The sequence below is a fragment of the Sander lucioperca genome, chromosome 10 (genome assembly GCF_008315115.2).
Source record: "Sander lucioperca isolate FBNREF2018 chromosome 10, SLUC_FBN_1.2, whole genome shotgun sequence".
NCBI classification, from domain to species: domain Eukaryota; kingdom Metazoa; phylum Chordata; class Actinopteri; order Perciformes; family Percidae; genus Sander; species Sander lucioperca.
Window position 1 is genome coordinate 26,727,333 of NC_050182.1, and position 18,231 is coordinate 26,745,563.

General features: G+C 41.0%; 1 protein-coding gene across 3 annotated transcripts; it reads left to right on the forward strand.

Moving 5' to 3' along the window:
- The first annotated feature begins 162 nt into the window (after positions 1-162).
- On the forward strand, positions 163-17,346 carry epb41l4b (erythrocyte membrane protein band 4.1 like 4B). Of its 3 annotated transcripts, none has more exons than XM_031299207.2 (23): positions 163-1,050; positions 3,151-3,255; positions 3,342-3,384; positions 3,946-4,024; positions 4,283-4,327; positions 5,197-5,249; positions 5,889-6,009; positions 6,704-6,791; positions 6,876-6,964; positions 8,057-8,126; positions 8,251-8,420; positions 9,320-9,429; positions 10,076-10,109; positions 10,427-10,460; positions 10,610-10,713; positions 12,892-13,031; positions 14,265-14,386; positions 14,475-14,588; positions 14,683-14,738; positions 14,833-14,985; positions 15,071-15,191; positions 15,757-15,890; positions 16,982-17,346. In XM_031299207.2, the coding sequence occupies exons 1-23, from the start codon at positions 778-780 to the stop codon at positions 17,043-17,045; spliced, it is 2,322 nt and encodes a 773-aa protein (XP_031155067.1). In that variant the 5' UTR covers positions 163-777; the 3' UTR covers positions 17,046-17,346. The 3 variants fall into 3 exon arrangements, with proteins under 3 accessions (XP_031155067.1, XP_035862649.1, XP_031155068.1); XM_036006756.1 differs by having other exon boundaries at positions 14,686-14,738; XM_031299208.2 differs by lacking the exon at positions 15,757-15,890 and having other exon boundaries at positions 164-1,050.
- The last annotated feature ends 885 nt before the right edge of the window (positions 17,347-18,231 follow it).

An 18,231-nucleotide genomic window follows, 5' to 3' on the forward strand; every position in this document is an offset into this window, starting at 1 on the left:
AATCATGCTCATTATGTTGGGGGCCTCCTGCAACTCCTTTAACGACCCTTGAGGCACCCACCTTGAGGACCACTAATGACCTGCTATTCCCTCGACAGGCGGACCCGTGACAGACAGGTGGCGCTGGTTCACCTGCACTGATGGGTCAACCACTAGGGAGGAACAGAAGTTTGTTCTGCGCTGTGTTTTTACGCAGGCGCAGATCACACTGTTTGTCCAGTTTCGTTGGTTGACTTTTACCTGGGAGGTAGACTAGTTTCGGTTCGCCGGTGGGAATAAGCAATAACAATCACCGGTTCCGGTTTAGAGGTGAGAAGACTTCACTCCCCCCTCCCCGGCCCCGTGTGACTCCCACTGCGGAGCGTCGGACGGATTTCTCCGGGATTTTAGAGTCGGTGCGCAACAGCGACCAAAGCAGGAGGCAGGTGCACGGGAGAGGACAGGACAGGAGAAGGAGGAGGGCGGCTTGTATTTCCGTGAGAGAGTCCTGTCGTTCACACCGGGCCGAATGACTGAAAATCAACTGGTTGGCGCCTCGGTGGTCGATCTGTGTTAGTTTCATTAGTATGCGGCTGAAGTCCCCCCGCTGCTGCCGACATCCAGCCTGAGGACTGATCGGCAGCCCTGAAGTCTCCTCCGTGCCTGTTAGGTGACTCCTCGTCCCAGGGAGGACGAGGAGGAGGCGACGGCAGAAGCAGGATCCCGGCTTTGTCGACTGTTGTGTGGAACAGTTTCCACAGACACAACACGGACCTCCTCACATTGTGGATTAAGAAGATGATGGGCTTTCTGCGCCGGACGTTTAGCCGCCGCTCCCGGAGCCGCTTCCAGACGAGAGAGAGGGACGAGCGGGACGGTAAAGGGGGAGGAGGAGCAGGAGGGGTGACCGGGAACCCCCTGCTCCTGGCCCATCAGCAGCAGGTCGTACACGTGCCCGCCGTCGTCAGCGGGGGAGCGTCGGTTCACATCCCGGCGGCCGGGACTGAGAGGAACACCATCACCTGCCGCGTCCTGCTGCTGGACGGCTCGGATGTCAACGTGGATTTGCCTGTAAGTGCGCTGAAGGCTGTCCGGTGTGCTGTCAGCGGCTCCGTGTGTTTACACTGGCCGGCAGAGTGTGTAAACAGAGTAGCCTACATGGCAGGACTAAGTGTAGCCTAGGTCAGTGTGTGTGTGTGTGTGTGTGTGTGTGTGTGTGTGTGTGTGTGTGTGTGTGTGTGTGTGTGTGTTCAAAATATAAGGAAAAACTGCAACTTATAGGTTGATATGAATAATTACAACTTAATTTTATTATATCAAATTGAGGCTCAAACAATAGCCTAGTCGATTAGATGATTAGTGGATTGACAGAACAATTAATCAACAGCAATTCTGATTATTTATTAACTGCTTTTCAAGCACAAATGTCAAAAACTCACTTCTGAATGAGCAACTTCAAGTTGCTTCAAAATGAGCAACTTGAAGACCTCATCTCTGAATCTGAGACTATTTTGTTTACCCTGTTTTGGACATTTATTGGGCTTAACAATTACAAATAGAGTAATCAATAATGTAAATCACTGGCAGTTGCATCCCAAGTTAAAATCAACAGATATGTGTTTATTTGAAGTTTGGCACAGATAAGTTACCAAAGTTTTACTGCCTGTACTAAAGTATCATAGTGGCCTATATGTGTGTGCCTCTTCCTGTACAATGAGAGGTGCAGCTCCAGATGGTGTTATGATCAGCCAATTCATCACATTAGCTACTTCTCCATTTCTGACTGCTGGGAAATCTAAAACTAAGATAGACCCGAAGCTGCCCCCTACTGTTTGCTCTTCTACAGCATCTTCCTCTCACTTTCTTCTTCTCTCTCTCTGTCTATGTGTCTGTATCTGATCTTCCTCAAGCAATCTCCGCTCTCCCCCTGACTCCCCTCCTTGTGCCACCTCCCCCTTAATGTTCTTTTACACTCCCACTGTGGCCTTCTCCCTTGCTCATCGTCTTACTCTTTCACACTGCCTCCTCATCCTCCTTTTTCTGCCTGTTCTTCATCCATCTCCCTCTATTCCCCGACTCCCTGATCTGATTTACCACTGTGGGGACTCTGTGCTACGAGTGTGTGTGAGGGGTAGGTGGGATGATGAACGAGTGTGTGGGCATTCGTGCGTAAGTGGTTTCTCATAAGATGTTTTCATTTTGAAGGTTGCATGTGTCACAGAGGCTGCTGCATGCATGCGTCACATCTGAAATGCTCGGACGGTGGGTTATCAGGGTAGCGAGTAATTCAGTCCAACAGGGAGATTACAGCAATGACAAAGCCACAGCTTCTGCCGAGGTGTTACAGCTCTATCAACAAAATGACACAGGGCTTGTCAAGCTGGCTGCTTAGTCACAGGTGTGTTGGAACAAGTTTATTCATGTCAGCTGAACAGAGCTGAAACTCGCCCATTGAAGCTTATTAGCGTGTCACTTCAGGCTGAATGCAGACAAAACACAAAGTAGAACAGGAACAGTAAAATGTTCACTCCTGTGTGTGTGTGTGTGTCTGACATTGTTTTCACTGCATGTGCACCCATGTGATAGGGGTTATGATTTCAATCAGCCTCTCTAAAACTACATGCTGCAGAATGAGCAAGAGTGTGATTTATTTTTTTCCGTCCCCAATCCCTTAATACCACTGATTTCCTCACACATTCATACACCCACCAGGAAGTTTAGACTGGTTATCAGGATCCAAAGTACATGGCTGTCATCTTTCTACACACCCACTGTGTATTATATGGGTCAGACTAGGGTTAGGGTGAGGCACATCTGCTCTTGAATTGTTCAGATGAAAATGTTGCCAGTTATGCTTAAGTGCAATGACTTGTGTTCTTGGTTGTGTGTGTTATTGACAAAGGCCTGAATAAGGACTTTTCTCTCAGGGGCTTGTCCTTCTCTCTCTGACCCGCACGCACTCAAACAGTCACTTTCACATCCACTTTAAGTCATTTTGCTCCTGTTATGTTATAATCGTTCATGCCTAAATTACTGGGAAATCCAGCAGCCATGTGAATAGTGAAACTCAAGTTTTAATGCAAGAAAATCAGGTTACTACAGCAAAAGAGATAAGAATAAACACACATGAAGCTCAGCAGAAAATATTTACTCTTTGTTATTCTTTTGTAGAGTAAGTCCAAAGGCCAGGAACTTTTTGACCAGATCATGTATCACATAGATCTGGTCGAGACAGACTACTTTGGATTGCAGTACATGGACACAGAACAAGTCTCAGTGAGTAACAAGCTCTTACTTCTCTCACAGTAGACCACAAGCTGATAGAACCCCTTTTCACCTTCTTATTCTTTTCTCTCTTCTAGCACTGGCTGGATATGACCAAGCTTATAAAGAAACAGATTCGAGGTGAGTTCAACTCAGACTTTTTCTAATTAGGCCTACTTGTGTTGTGTGTGTTTGTGCAGGAAAATGTGCAGTGAGCTGTATGTGCATTGTGGAAGCAGGTAAATGGGGAGCAGGTGGCACATTATCCAATGTTGACATGGTGATTAGCATGTGCATTAGGAGTCGTACCCTTGTTTGCTTTCCAGCTTGTATAAGAGGGATGAAAGGTACAGGGGAGACAGATGTTGTCCTACTTGCTCGCCGGCCCTTTTGTAGTTCAAGAGCCGAAAAAGAAAGTCTGATCGATGCTGAAGGGAAACGGGGAAGACATAATACAGTAGCTTACAAAGAAATATGGCTGAATACAATTTTTTGGCCTGTCTGACTTTGATGGATGAGAAAAAATGGGTAAAATAAATCATAAGAAAATTTGATTTGATAGAATTTAATTTTTAGATTAATTACTACTTCACACACACACACACACACACACACACACACACACACACACACACACACACACACACACACACACACACATACCATTTTTTTTACACTTTGCTCTCTCTTTATGTCTTTTAGATGGGCCTCCATACAGACTGTTCTTCAGAGTGAAATTTTATTCTTCGGAGCCAAATAACCTGCATGAGGAATTTACAAGGTAAAACGCTTACACACACACACACACACACACACACACACACACACACACACACACACACACACACACGAACACACAGGGTTTTCTCAGAAGCCCAGTGCAGAGGTCCAAAGGGGACTTGCAGCTAATTACTTTGCTGCTTTGGGCAGGTTTAAATCAAGGCCAAACAGACAGAGACTTGTTAAAACAAATGATGTGTTAGAGATGAGGAAAAGCCTGTGATACATCAATTGATTTATGTTTTTTTTATTACACCAGGTATCTGTTTGTGTTGCAGCTTCGACAAGATATTCTGTCTGGCAAGTAAGTTTCTTTGTCACTGTTAATGCACACAAATGTAAAAAGTATAGTACAGTATAATACACACAGAGACAGATACACATATACAGGTACCAACATTTTATATATTACAAGCATATCTTTAATAACATGTATTTTTTTCCATTTAAAGGAATAGTTTGACATTTTGGGAATCATGTAAGGGTAAACAGAAGAAGAAAACTGTAATGTTAAGGGGTTAAAAGTTGATGAATGATGAAAAATGTGCAACTTTAAATTCCACAAATAAGGCCCTCTGTATCTGTAGGAAATGTTGATCTCATTATTGGAGTATATTGGAGTATTGATGGAAGGTATATATGCTTGAACTGCTGAGTAGAGTAAAGGGTAATAACCAAATTAGTTTAACACAATTTCTGAAAAGTCTTGTGAACAGAAGAAAACAATCTCCATATGTATAAACACACTCGTACACATAGGTCACCTACATTAGAGTTTGGGGGACTTCTGTACAGTGGAGCCTGTTTTCTTACAAACAAACACAAACCTGCATGCACAAACACACACTCAGACAGCGTGTTGCCCCTCTCCCTCCTCCTGACTCTATCTGGGCCACAGATCCCCAGAGTCCCAGAGCTCTATTATAAAGCTCAAGATCAGGAACAGCAGAGGGCTGCTTATTTTAGGAAAAGGGTTGTTGCTCCTTTTCTCCTTGACACACACACACACACACACACACACACACACACACACACACACACACACACACACACACACACACACTGTAGGGCATTCAGAGGCTTTTATGTCTTACCAACACATGATAACATGAACACTATAAATGCACTCGCAATAAAAACAGCTCATCACCAGTGTCTCTTTTCTCTGGTCAGATTGAAATGTCCGTATGATGTCTCAGTAGAGCTGGCGGCATATTGCTTACAAAGTAAGTAGACTTTTACATTGAGTTTTGACCTATCGGGAAGCATTCATTTCACTGTGATATGAAGAAAAAAAACTTGCAACATTTAATCCACTTACATATGTGATTATTTATTTATTGTCTAATTTATCAGCAGTTGTGAGCAGGGACTGGTTTCTTTCTCAGTGATGCGTTTATGATCCTTGTCATCTGAATATCAAACCCAGAGGATAACCAATAAGATAAGATGGAAAAGTACTTTGGTAAAAGTACAATATGAATTTGGGGGTTCCTTGCATTAAAAAGGTTTCCCTTTTGCAGCTTGACCTCAGATCTCAAATGTCAAAGCTTCCTTTAATACAAGGAAAACAGTTTAAGTGTTTTAAGTGTTTTTAAGTAAAATTAATGAAATACCCAGTCAAAGTTGTCTGTCATATACTGTGGAGCAGCGTGAACATGCAGGGATTTGCAGCTTTAAAGAGAGACTATGTAACCTTTGCTGAACAGGTGATAATTGCGGAATAATGGTAAATGGTAAAATGTAGTGTAACAAGTAGATGTAGGAGAGCAGCATGCATGCTGCTGCTCTCCTACATCTGTATTTCCTAATTTCTTGGTTTATGTGTCTTTACTTGAAATGTGTTTGTGTACATTCATATCCAGGTGAGATGGGAGACTGCGATCCCTTGGAGCACTCTCCTGTGCTGGTGTCTGAGTTTCGTTTCACTCCCAAACAGAGCGAGGACATGGAGGCAGACATCTTCAGCAGGTGGTTGGACCTCAGGTGAGTTTGAAGATTATCATGAATTCAGTGTCAGACTTGTTGAAAAATTCAGGACATCCAAACATTTCCACACATGCATCTGCACTAGTTGCCACAAACAGTTGCTGTGTCAAAGCAACTTATTGGAGGGCGTCCAGTGAGCTGAGCAGGTTTATCTCCTCATTGGATGAAACAACTGGGGCAAAAAGCTGAGCACTGAGCAGGAAAGGAAGTCATTCTGCTGTTGCTTTTCAGCGCCAGAGTTTCTACTGATGAGGGCGTCTAAATTTCACTCTCCCTCCGTCCTCCCCTGCTGCGCCTCAGCCTCGTTCTAACTGCTTTGTATGAGGGATTAAGGGATTAATCCCTGGAGGGTCTTGATTGATTCTGGGCAGTATTTAACCCAGACCACGGTCTGATTTCTCCCATCTCGGATTAGATTACATACACAATATGCTGTGCTTCACCGAGCTGACTGAGCCACACAAGGGCGAACCCACACTGAGTTCACAGTCATTCTTCCACACAACACCAAGACTGAGTCAGGGAGGCAGCTCTGAGTGTTTCCCTCAGAGCTAACACCAATTACCAGTAGAGATCATGCAGCAAGTGGTGTTATTGATAGATGTCTTTTTCAGTGTCAGGTGTGAGGTGATGGACAAAGTGATATTTTTACTGTGAAAACTCAACATGGTGTCTTGTTTCAAATCATCAGGGGAAAGAGTCCGTCTCAAGCAGAGATTTCTTTTCTCAACAAATGCAAGTGGCTGGAACTTTACGGAGTAGATATGCACTTTGTCAAGGTAGGTGACTGTATTTTACTATCACAAGTGTCACTACATTACAGGTGTGCTTGACAACTAAAGGTGTGTGTGTTGCGTCTTCAGGGCAGAGATGGAGGAGAATATGCACTAGGTCTCACTCCGACTGGCATTTTAGTATTTGAAGGCCCCAACAAAATCGGCCTCTTCTTTTGGTAAGTAAACATCTCTAGAGGTGTGACTTAAGGACGACCAGGGTCAGTGTAACGCTTATCAGTTCAATTTTCTAAGCACAAACGGACATTTGGAAAAATATCCAATTTTTCATTTTTTTCCACCTTGACAAATTAAAAAATTGGATCTTTAACCTGTTTTTCCCATTTTCTGTTTTTTATTCAGAGGATCAGAAATTGAGAAAATTACAAAATTGCGTCTGAGCTCCACTTATTCAATACTGCAATGGTATTCTCTCCCTCTACTTTGCGGAATATGCGGGTCATTAACTGCATATGGACCAAAAAAAAACAAACTGATAGACTTTGGGGTCAGAGGTGCTTGCAACTGATGGTTTTCGAGTGGGGGAGGCGGGACGTAGCTAGGCGGAACGAGGGAGAGAATACCATTGCAGTATTGAATAATTGGAGCCCAGATGCAATTTTGTAATTTTCTAAATTTCTGATCCTCTGAATAAAAACAGAAAATTGGAAAAACAATTTAAAGATCCAATTTTTTAATTTGTCAAGGCGGAAAAAAATGAAAAATTTGATATTTGAACACATTTTTCTGTTTTTCCAAATGTCCGTTTGTGCTTAGAAAACTGTTACACTGACCGACCAGGGTTGCAACAATATTTTGTCCACTTTCAAAAAGATTTATTTTTTGTACATTTTATTTCAATATCGTTTTATATCATGTTTCAAATGCCACATTTACAATTTTGGTGAGCAGTAAACATCAGAACCTTTTTATTAAAGCATTTGAAAATACTGTCACAGTAATGCAACATGCTTTCTGGCTCCTGACTTCCAGGTACAACGCAGTAGTATTTATTGTTTATATTTATCTGTAAGTCCACACATCAACATAGCCATATATTTTCTTCTTGCCTACTGTATATAAATTTACTTAATATTGGTGTTGTAGTTGAAGACCTGTTGAAGGTGGACATGGTGGGGGGGGGGGGTTAAAAATGTTTGGGAACCACTGCTCTAATCATCTCAACCTGCTTAAATAACACTCAGACCTCAGCTACTAATCTAGAGTCTTTGGTTTTGTTGTCTATGTGTGTATCTTGGTGTGTTATCCAGGCCCAAAATCACTCGGCTGGACTTTAAAAAGAGTCGACTCACGTTGGTCGTGGTGGAGGACGACGATCAGGTTTGTATCCTGGTCACAAACACACACCCTGCATGCAAACAAGCATAGCCACACACACACACACACACACACACACATACACAAACGGCGGCTAACCGTATTTGTTTGTTTTCTGACTGTGCAGGGTCGGGAGCAGGAGCACACGTTTATGTTCCAGCTGGACTGCTCCAAGACATGTAAACACCTGTGGAAGTGCGCCGTGGAGAGCCACGCCTTCTTCCGGCTACGCCAACCAACCACGGGCAAGGCCAGCCGCAGCGACTTCACACGACTCGGGTCACGCTTCAGATTCAGGTAGAGCTCAGAGACGTCTCACACCTCTCTTCATTCTCATGAAGTGTATTATTGACTGCTGAAACTGCACCGAAGAAGGATAATATAAGTACACTCAGGTGGTTGTGGCCAGCACCTGTGCCAGCAAAAAAGGGAATGGAATAGTGTGTCACATAAAACAGAGCCTCTGTATTTATGGTTACAGTGTATCTATGGTTACATGGACCTGTTCCTATGGCAACTGAGATATTCCCTTCATATTGTTTGTTTTCTTCTGACTATTATCAGAGATGGTCAAGCTAATCTCACACTTGAAGGCCACTTCCTGTCATTTGTTGGAGCAACTGATCAAAACAGTGTGAAGTCTGTTTTATATTGGAGTCACTGAATTAAAAACTCAAGTTACAGGTGGTAGAAGTAAAACAGGAACACCTGTACAGTGTTATGTAATCCATGTAATAACTTATCTGGAGCTTTTTGTTATTAGCCAGTTTATGGGTAATTTCATGATAGTAATGAATGAGCAATTGAGTGAAATTAGGAACATATTTTAAGAGCAAAGGAGTAAGAAATTTCGATTAAACTAAAAAATATTATGCAAAAATCATGTGAATTCCTTCAAATGAATTAATCCAATGCTGGTTTTGTGTTAATATCCTACTTTAGTTTTTATTTTGATACATTTTATATATTTTTACTTCACCTGTGCTTACTTAATTAAACCTCTCAAACTTAGAGGAATAGCTTAAATGTGATGCCTAGTAAACAATTTTAGGAGCAGTTTTCCTGATAGTGGTAAAATAACAATGTTTTTTTTATCCTTAAAGTAAGAATGAATGAATTCTAAACAAATAAACTGAAGTCGGGCTGCAGTGTGGTCGCTGTATAGCAACAACTTTTCTACTATGTGTTTGTCTCAGTGGTAAGACAGAGTATCAGGCCACTCGCGGAGGCAGGCTAAGGAGAGCTAGCACATTTGAGAGAAGGCCGAGCAAGAGATACCCCTCCCGCACACAGTCACTGGGCAAAGGTGAGTCTTATCAGCACATGCAAACGTTGAAGACTAACAGCACCTGTTTAGTCCTGTATGTGCCTGCACGTGTTATCATAAAGGTTACATACTGTTTTAATTCATTGTATTTCAGAGAAAAGGAAAATCTGCAGCCTGTAACATTATCAGCCCTTCCAAAGGCTTTCTCTAACAATGTCTAAAATGAAATACTAATTCAACAGGTAAATTTAAAACAGCTTGATGCTCCTTATTCTTAAGCCAGGTTGTTACAATTAAGTGTCTCCTTTCTTTTTTGTCAAAAACACCTGCAGTACTCCTCCATACTTTCCATCTTCTGTGAGCGACAGCAGCTTCACAAGCCTCTAATCTATCATACATGAATGATCAGCTGCAGACTGCAAACTGTATTTACTACCACACGCCTTTTGTGTATTGGATTTGGAGTATTCATTCAGCCTTGCAATACAAAAACAAATTAATATTTAAGTGTTGGTAACAGCTGAGCATCAAAGTAACAACATGTATGCAAAGAGTCTGGACTGAAAAAGACTCAGACTCATGTTAGATAAAAGTTCAGATAAATAAAGATTAAGTGACAAGCAGTCATATTTCCTGCTGCTCTATATGTTTCTTCTCTAATTTACATCATGTCTCTCTCTGTCAGCTGCCATTTCCCCAGCCAAGCCATCACATATCAGGTAAAATACACAAAACACCCACAAATCTACATGATACACACATGCAGTTATATTACTGTACTTGTTACATTTATTAAATTCATTCCTTATCCTCTAACCTTGACCTTAATCCACATAATGGCCTGGATAATTTTAACACCAACACTATAAATGGCCCTTTGTAAAAGAAAGTAAAATGGTCACTTTGTAGGTATTTCCACACCTTTTGAGGATACTATGCTTGTTCAAAACACTGAAACAAACACACAAATAAATTAATTAAAGTATTCAGTTGGTCTGTTAATGTTCTATCAGTGATTATTGTCTTTATTTTCCAGCTCTCACGCCAGCCCTGATCCTAGCCTACATCCAGTGAGTGACCTCAGATAACCTACTGCCACACACACACACACACACACACACACACACACACACACACACACAGGCAGCAGCCACTGATCTGGCTTCGCTCTTGTGACAACATTTAATTTCAGCGTATCTTCAATCCTTCTCCTCTCCAGTACCAGCACAACATTCCTATTGGCCACGAGCCCTGGCACCCGCCCCACCCGGCTCTCACGCCTCCAGTTTACCTGCAGCCCTCCGGACACACACCATCACACAGGTAAGACAACCAACCACAGAGGACACAGAGAGCAGCTGGCTTTAGAGATACTTGAGGATATTGTTGTTAATGATGCGAGTCAGTCTTAATCAGAAATTGACAGGAGGGCAAGTTTCCATTTTTTACACAAAGTCACTCATCTCACGTTCCACATTATCTGTTTTTCATCACACTTCATGCTACTCATAAACCTCACGTCTGCGTTTGTCTTGTCGACCTCCGTGTGTGTGTGTGTATGTGTGTGTGTGTGTGTGTGTGTGTGTGTGTGTGTGTGCGCGTGAATGTGATCCTCCATCTCCCTGTCATGTTCAGGCCTTCTGTCGAGTCTGCGAGTCCCATGTTCAGTCATCCTCCCATCCCTGAGCGAACCAGCGGCACCTTCCCAGGATCCATCAGTGTTGTTTACAGGGATAAGGTCATGACCGCACTTTGACCTCGGTTTGAACTGGGAATCTGTTTCCAACACAGACTCTTAACACTGAGAATTACATAGACTGGTGTCCCGGAGAGAAGCTCAATTGATAGACTCAATAGAAAAAAGTTGTCTCCATTCTCCTCATCACCTCTGTCATCATCCATTAATCACAACCCCTCATGTGTTTCATTAAAAATCCCAAAAGTTTTCAGAGGGAGAGACTTAAGGTGAAAGGGACAGGTGTTCTGAAACAACAGAAAGTTAGTTATTTTAGTTTGGCCTGCTTACCACACAGTTAACAGTTGCATCAACAGCAGTGGCTATGACACACAGCTGATGAAGGCAAAAAACTGATCACCCTTTGTAAAAAATTGCTGCAATATGGGTAAAAAATCATAACTCAGTCAAATCTGAACAAACAGACATGATATGATATATGAGTTATGATTAGATTCAGTGTGAGTTACACTTTCCAATGATATCAGTATCTCAGCAAAACATCCATAAATCCACCTAGAAATCCTAGAAAAAAGATGCACCTTATAACTTAAGAAATTGCCTGAGAATCATCACGTTTTTAAGTTTTCTTCAGTGTCAAAGTAATACAATGATGTCTGTATATCCATGGGTACATCGCAAACAGGAACTGCTGATAGCTAATTCAGTATACATTTAATGGTGCCAGTTTGCTAAAATGTTAACAAATTGTAGATAATTTACTGACTCAATGGTAACATTATACTTCCTGTTTACAAATCCCCCCTCCCCCCAAATTATGGGAACTGTTCCAAAAATTAGAGCATGATTATCCTTCCATAGTCAGAGAAAGACTAACAATGAAAGTGACAAAAGCCATTGATACTAACTTTTGTCACGTTGCACTGTTAGTAAATATATATATATTTTTTTAACATTACTAAGGCTCAGAATGTCTCAACATTGTTCTTATATTCCTCAAGCACAACACTTTCCTCTACCCATTCATAAACAGACTAATATACATCACGAGAACACAAATATAATAAAGATAGGACTAGGTTTAATTGCTTTGTGCCTTGCTTTGTTTGTGGACATTTTCATGTAGTCATGGTTGGTGTTTAAATCCGTCAGTATGTTAACTGCAAGATCATAACTCTGCCTTGAAGATTGAATTTATTGTTATGCCTTAGCAATCTTATGACAGCTAATTTATCCATAATCACTTTAATTTGAGTGAGATAAAGTGAATGAGGTCATTTGTGGCAGGGTCGAGTTAAGCACATACTGTATGCTGGTTTAGGGATTAAGCTGCTTGAATGTATAGTATAGGTCAGTGTGAAACAGAAGCATTGATGTAGTGTTGTGCTTTCAAAGAGATGTTTTTGAATAAACTTTACATTGTTACAGCAGGTTATGGATTTACTGATTCAACCGTTTAAAATGTGGCAAATGTTTTGCTGTTAGAGTGTGTTGACTTTTACTCTGTAGCGTTTACCCAAATCATGTGATGCCTTTAGGGATGTTCCCATATTGCTTTTCAAATAAACAAATGTTTATAATTGCAAAAATGCCAAAATGTCTGTCCTTCATTGTTTTATAATTTAAGCGCATTGTACCAGTCATATACTGTATTTGTCCATATGGTGTTTGTTGATGAATATTATTTAAAACCTTAAGTCATGATATGATTATACGTAAGATAAGAGAATAGTGATTTATTTAAAATATTAAAGTTTGTAGAAATGAAGAAACAAAATTGTTTTGATTGCACATGTCATCTTTAGTTTCCCTCTAAGTGGTCCTGCTTCAGACCATCAGTTCAGCATCGAAGAGAATGAGACTTCGTATTCTGGCAAGATCCACCACCATCACCGTCGCCACACACACAGCCAGGACACGCTCTACCACACACACAACAAGAACAGTGAGTACTCTCAGCCTAAGGGAGAGCTGTCCAATCTGTGATATGTCTAGACTGTACACTGATGCTCTTTTCATGCTCATCGCTGTATGTTGGTCCGCATCCTGTGTTTTTTATTTAGAGTCAGCTCATCCGAATCACACAAACCATACTTTTCCCCTTGAGGATAAATTTGGTACTTAAAAGGCTGTAACTTTGGAAGATACCCACTTGCTTTGTATAAATCAGACTGCTAAAGCCTCTTAATTAGCTTCAGATAAACAATGGAATACATTTTTGCACAGTAATTTATACTTTTTATTGATCCTCAGTAGGGAAATTACAATTACAATTTACACTCTGTTAGAAATCACTACACACGGGCCTGAAATACACATTCATGCACAAATGAGAGAGATGTCAGAGTGAGTGGGCTGCCAGTGCTGGTCTAGCCCTGCTCAAGAGCACTTTGGCAGGAGGTGAATTGGCATCTCTCCAGCTACCAATCCACACTCTGTACTTTGGTCCGTACGGGTACTTGAACCATGACCCTCCGGTTCTCAACCCAACTCCCTACAGACTGAGATACTGCCACCCCATACAGGTGCATTAAGAAGGGATCTCTTATGAATAGAAGAAGAATGATTACAAAAGATCTTTCATTGTCCATATGGGCAGCTGACTGTCATTTTAAGACATTATTAAAAATTGTGAACCTATCCTTTAACCACAGTGGTATCTAGCCATGCAAATAGTTTGGTTTTGAAATATCCACTGCTTAGACGTCACCACAACAGTGGAGATTAACGTAATTTAACGTTTTGTTCCAGAAATAATGTCAGTTTTAAGACTCAGTGTAAAAAAGCTCTGTGTATTATCCAGAATAATAATGAAAATGTTTCTGAATAAAAATGTTGCTGTTGAGTTTTTCAAAGCTTGTTTTGTTTGACGCTTTGAGCACCACAAACCTATTGTCATTCACCACCGTTGTACTGATGTGGCGGATCTGGCTTGATACCAATAGGGTTCAGTGAAAAAAAAAATTGTGATTTGGGCGAACTGCCCCTTTTAAAAACATTTTCTTTTTTATGTTGTCTTTCTTTTTTTTTTACAATTTTGATTTGTTCTGTTTATGTACAAAAGTGTCTATAAAAATGAGCCACTGTGGATGTAAATCAGTATAAATAGTTATATATATACACAAAGTATTCCATAAACAACCAAACAAGCCTGTTAATGCTATGTTGTGTGCATTAGAACGCCGAGCTCCTCACTGCCCTGCAGATGAGTTGGACATCTCTCAGTCTCTGCTCAAAGCTCTGGAGTCAGACAGTGATTCCCCCCCCTGGCCTTCACTGCACGTCAACATGGACAACAAGGTCAGACACATTTCCCACACACTGTTGCCCCATTCTGCTCACAATTAGAACTCAAGTTTCTTCACCTCTCTCCCTGTTCCTCTGCCAGGGAGAGGAGAAGCAGCTGTCTGAAAAGTCTCTGCACCCTCCTGCCTCCCCAGCGATGCTCCCTGATCAACTTAAGTGTAACATCCTCAAGGCCCAGATGGAGGCAGCCTTCAGGGTGAGTACCAAAGCAGACTTCCACCTAACCATCTAAGCCTTGTGTACTGTGCAGTGTAACTAACAGCGGTGTCCTTTTCTCTTCCACAATGAAGAAGGAAGCTCCGACAACGCCTAGAGGGAAGAACTCAGCTGAGACCCTCAATGACAGGCTGGTGCCCTCATCCTATCTTTACATGCTTACATGTGTTTCTGTACATGTGTATTTGAGACTAACTCCATATGATGATGACTCTGGTCCTCAGGTATCAGAGCTCGTCCCAAGACTCCGCTGCATCCAGTCTGACTGCAGAGAAGACACCACATCGACCAGACCGCAACCCAACGCCGGAGATACTGCAGCCCAAAGCCGACACAAGCACCAACCGCAGAAAACGACTGGTCAGACAGTTCAGCTTGTAAGTACACATCTCTTCCTAGCCAGCACTTGAGCTTTCACAAAGTATGTGTATTCAGATCAACTTTTATTTATCGCTCGTACAGTAACCATGAAGATGAAGATAATCTCCCAGAAGCACTTGCAGCCATCTCCTCCCAGAGTATAGCAAAGTCAGGATCTACCAGCTCATTGGACAAACAGATACAGCCGTCCATATACCCACAGGTAACACGCACACACACGCACGCACACACACACACACACACACACACACACACACACACACACACACACACACACACACACACACACACACACACACACACACACACTGCTGATTTAGAGAAGGTCATCCATGCTTTTATCTCCTCCAGACTTGATTATTGCAATGCTCTGTATTCTGACATTAGTAAGAGAAACATTCATAGACTGCAGCTTAATCAAAATGCTGCCACCACCCTTTTAACTAGCACTAAGAGGAGTGACCACATCACACCAATCCTTGCTGTCCTTCACTGGTTACCAGTAAGTTTAGAATTGATTTCAAGACTTTACTACTGAACGGCCTGGTTTTGAAAATACAATATATGCTATATCAATAAAATTTTATTATGTTATTATTATTACTAAGAATGCATGTTTGCTGAATGCACTTGACTCCACTTATGGAGGGGTTAATTCAGCCTCCCAGCATTATTTGTACAAACGTAAGTAAACAGAGGAATGTCTGTGTGTGTGTGTGTGTGTGTGTGTGTGTGTGTGTGTGTGTGAACATTGATGTGTATTCCAGGTGGATAATATGCCAGCACTGGAGCTGGGTAGTCCGTACTTTCCCTCTCCTTCGCCTTCTCCCCATCTCTCCCCTTCTTACTACCATAGCTCCATTCCTCGTCTGGCCCCTTACCTTGCTGGCCATAACGACAGGTAACACACCTCAAGTCTCCATGTTTTCTGGGACACGTTTGTACTTGCTTAAACTTCCTCCTTTACAACATTACAAAGATGCTTGTTATGATTCCCCGCAGCCCCAGATGACATATTAGTATCTTATGTTCTGACCAAGAGTCCAAAACCTAAAAATATTCAGTTAACAAATCATTAAGTCTTTACATTTTAGAAGCTAGAACATGCAAATATTTGACAAATGACTTAAACAATGAATCAATCAAATCAAAATATCAAATTATCAAAATAATTGCCAATACATTTTCTCTCCCATTGGTTCTGTCTGTATCTACTCTGTCACTGTTCAATAAAGGATAAATGCCAGAATATATATAATAATAATACAATCGATAATAATAATAAATTAATTTGTGATATCACATAAATAAGACAAAATCAGATAAAATAATGGGGGGTGGGGGTAACAGCAGATAAACAAGTCCTGCCAAGAGCCAACTAGCTTAGCAGTGTAGCAGTAGCGGCCATTTCTGCAGCCTCTGACTCTAGTGGGATTCATGTGATGTGGCTAAAGTAGCTTTAAACCACATATTTAAATGTATTTAATAAAAAAAAAAAAAAATATATATATATATATATATATATATATATATATATTTAACTAGCTCATTAGTTAAATGGACAAGAAAGCTAAGAAGAAGAAACAAGCACATTTTGATTGTATTCCCTATACACTTTAAATTGCTCAAATATAAAGTGCAGTATACAAGTGTTTTTTTTTAAAGGTTTTATTTAAAGTCTGTGACAATGATTAAAAACCAGCCTAAAAAGGCATACAAGTAAGGTTCTTCATCACTATGTCTGTAGTTACTTCTCTCTGCCTTTGTAATGCAGAGTTGTCTTACCCTGTTAATATTGTTTGTATCGTCTTTATTGTCATAAAAATATTTGTATGCTTTCCTTTTGGCCATATCATACATATCTCTTGTGAAAAAGGGATTTTAATCTCAATGAGACTTTTATCTGGTTACATAAAGGAAAAATTAAATGAAAAATTTTGAAAATCTTTAAACTTCTTACGACATGAGGTTTATATCTTTCTGTGTTTGTAGCGGAGAGGAAATGAGGTTGGACAGAGAGAAGATACTAAGAGCCCTCCTGATGACGGAGCTCTGAGACCTTGACCCTTGACCCCTGTGACAAAGTGGGAACAGAGGACCCAAAGTCATTGGCTGCAATCAACATTTGTATATTTGCATTACTACATTCAGCAGTTATAAATATATATTTGCATAAAGGAAATTGTTATATTTGCTTAATTGTTATTTTAGGAGGACAGTTCTTTATATTCAAACTGAAACTGTAAAACACACACACACACATACAAACACACACACACACACACACACACACACACACACACACACACACACACACACACACACACACACACACACACACACACACACACACACACTAAGACACATTAAGACACAATGCAGCTCCTCCTCTATACAACACAACGTGCAGAGTGTTATAGAGGATGTTAAACCTGATGTCAACAGCAGGTTTCAGTATACATCATGTTGACTGATCGATACAAATCCTCCATAAATGAAAGGACCGTTACTATAGCTACAACATACTTAGCAATGTTGAGTCCTCTGAAGAATCGAGCAATGTCCTGGTCAGAAGACTGCCATGGCAACCCTCTGGCTCTGATCACTGTGTTGTCACACACTTCCTCCATCTTACTGCTATACACACACACACACACACACACACACACACACACACACACACACACACACACACACACACACACACACACACACACACACACACACACACACACACACACACACACACACACACACACACACACACATTACAGAGCAGCTACAGATGTGACTGGTGCTGCCTGCATGATAAATGTTACATGATGAAATATTTATCTGATTTGCTTTGGGGTTATGTTTACTTGTCATGTCATCAACACATAAACACTGTGTCCCTCCATGTTGATGCCTAAACTGCATTTCAGACAGCGACTGTTGAAGCGTTGATATCTACATGTCAATTCAGTTTCAAGTCAGTTTTTTCAAAATGTGAACATACATTGTAATTAATATGCTGGTAACAGAGCAAGCAATTGTAAATATATATATATATATATATATATATATATACATCCATTTTTAAGATGCCAAAACATTTGCTGCGTTTGAGTTTTAAGAAACTCTGCACAGAGAAGATGTTGAGTCTGGATTGTACTGTTCTGGACTGTGTAGCTGCAGTCTTAGTCTACCCACTAGAAGGAGACAAATTGATCCTTTGTTACAGGTTGTCATGAGGAACAGAT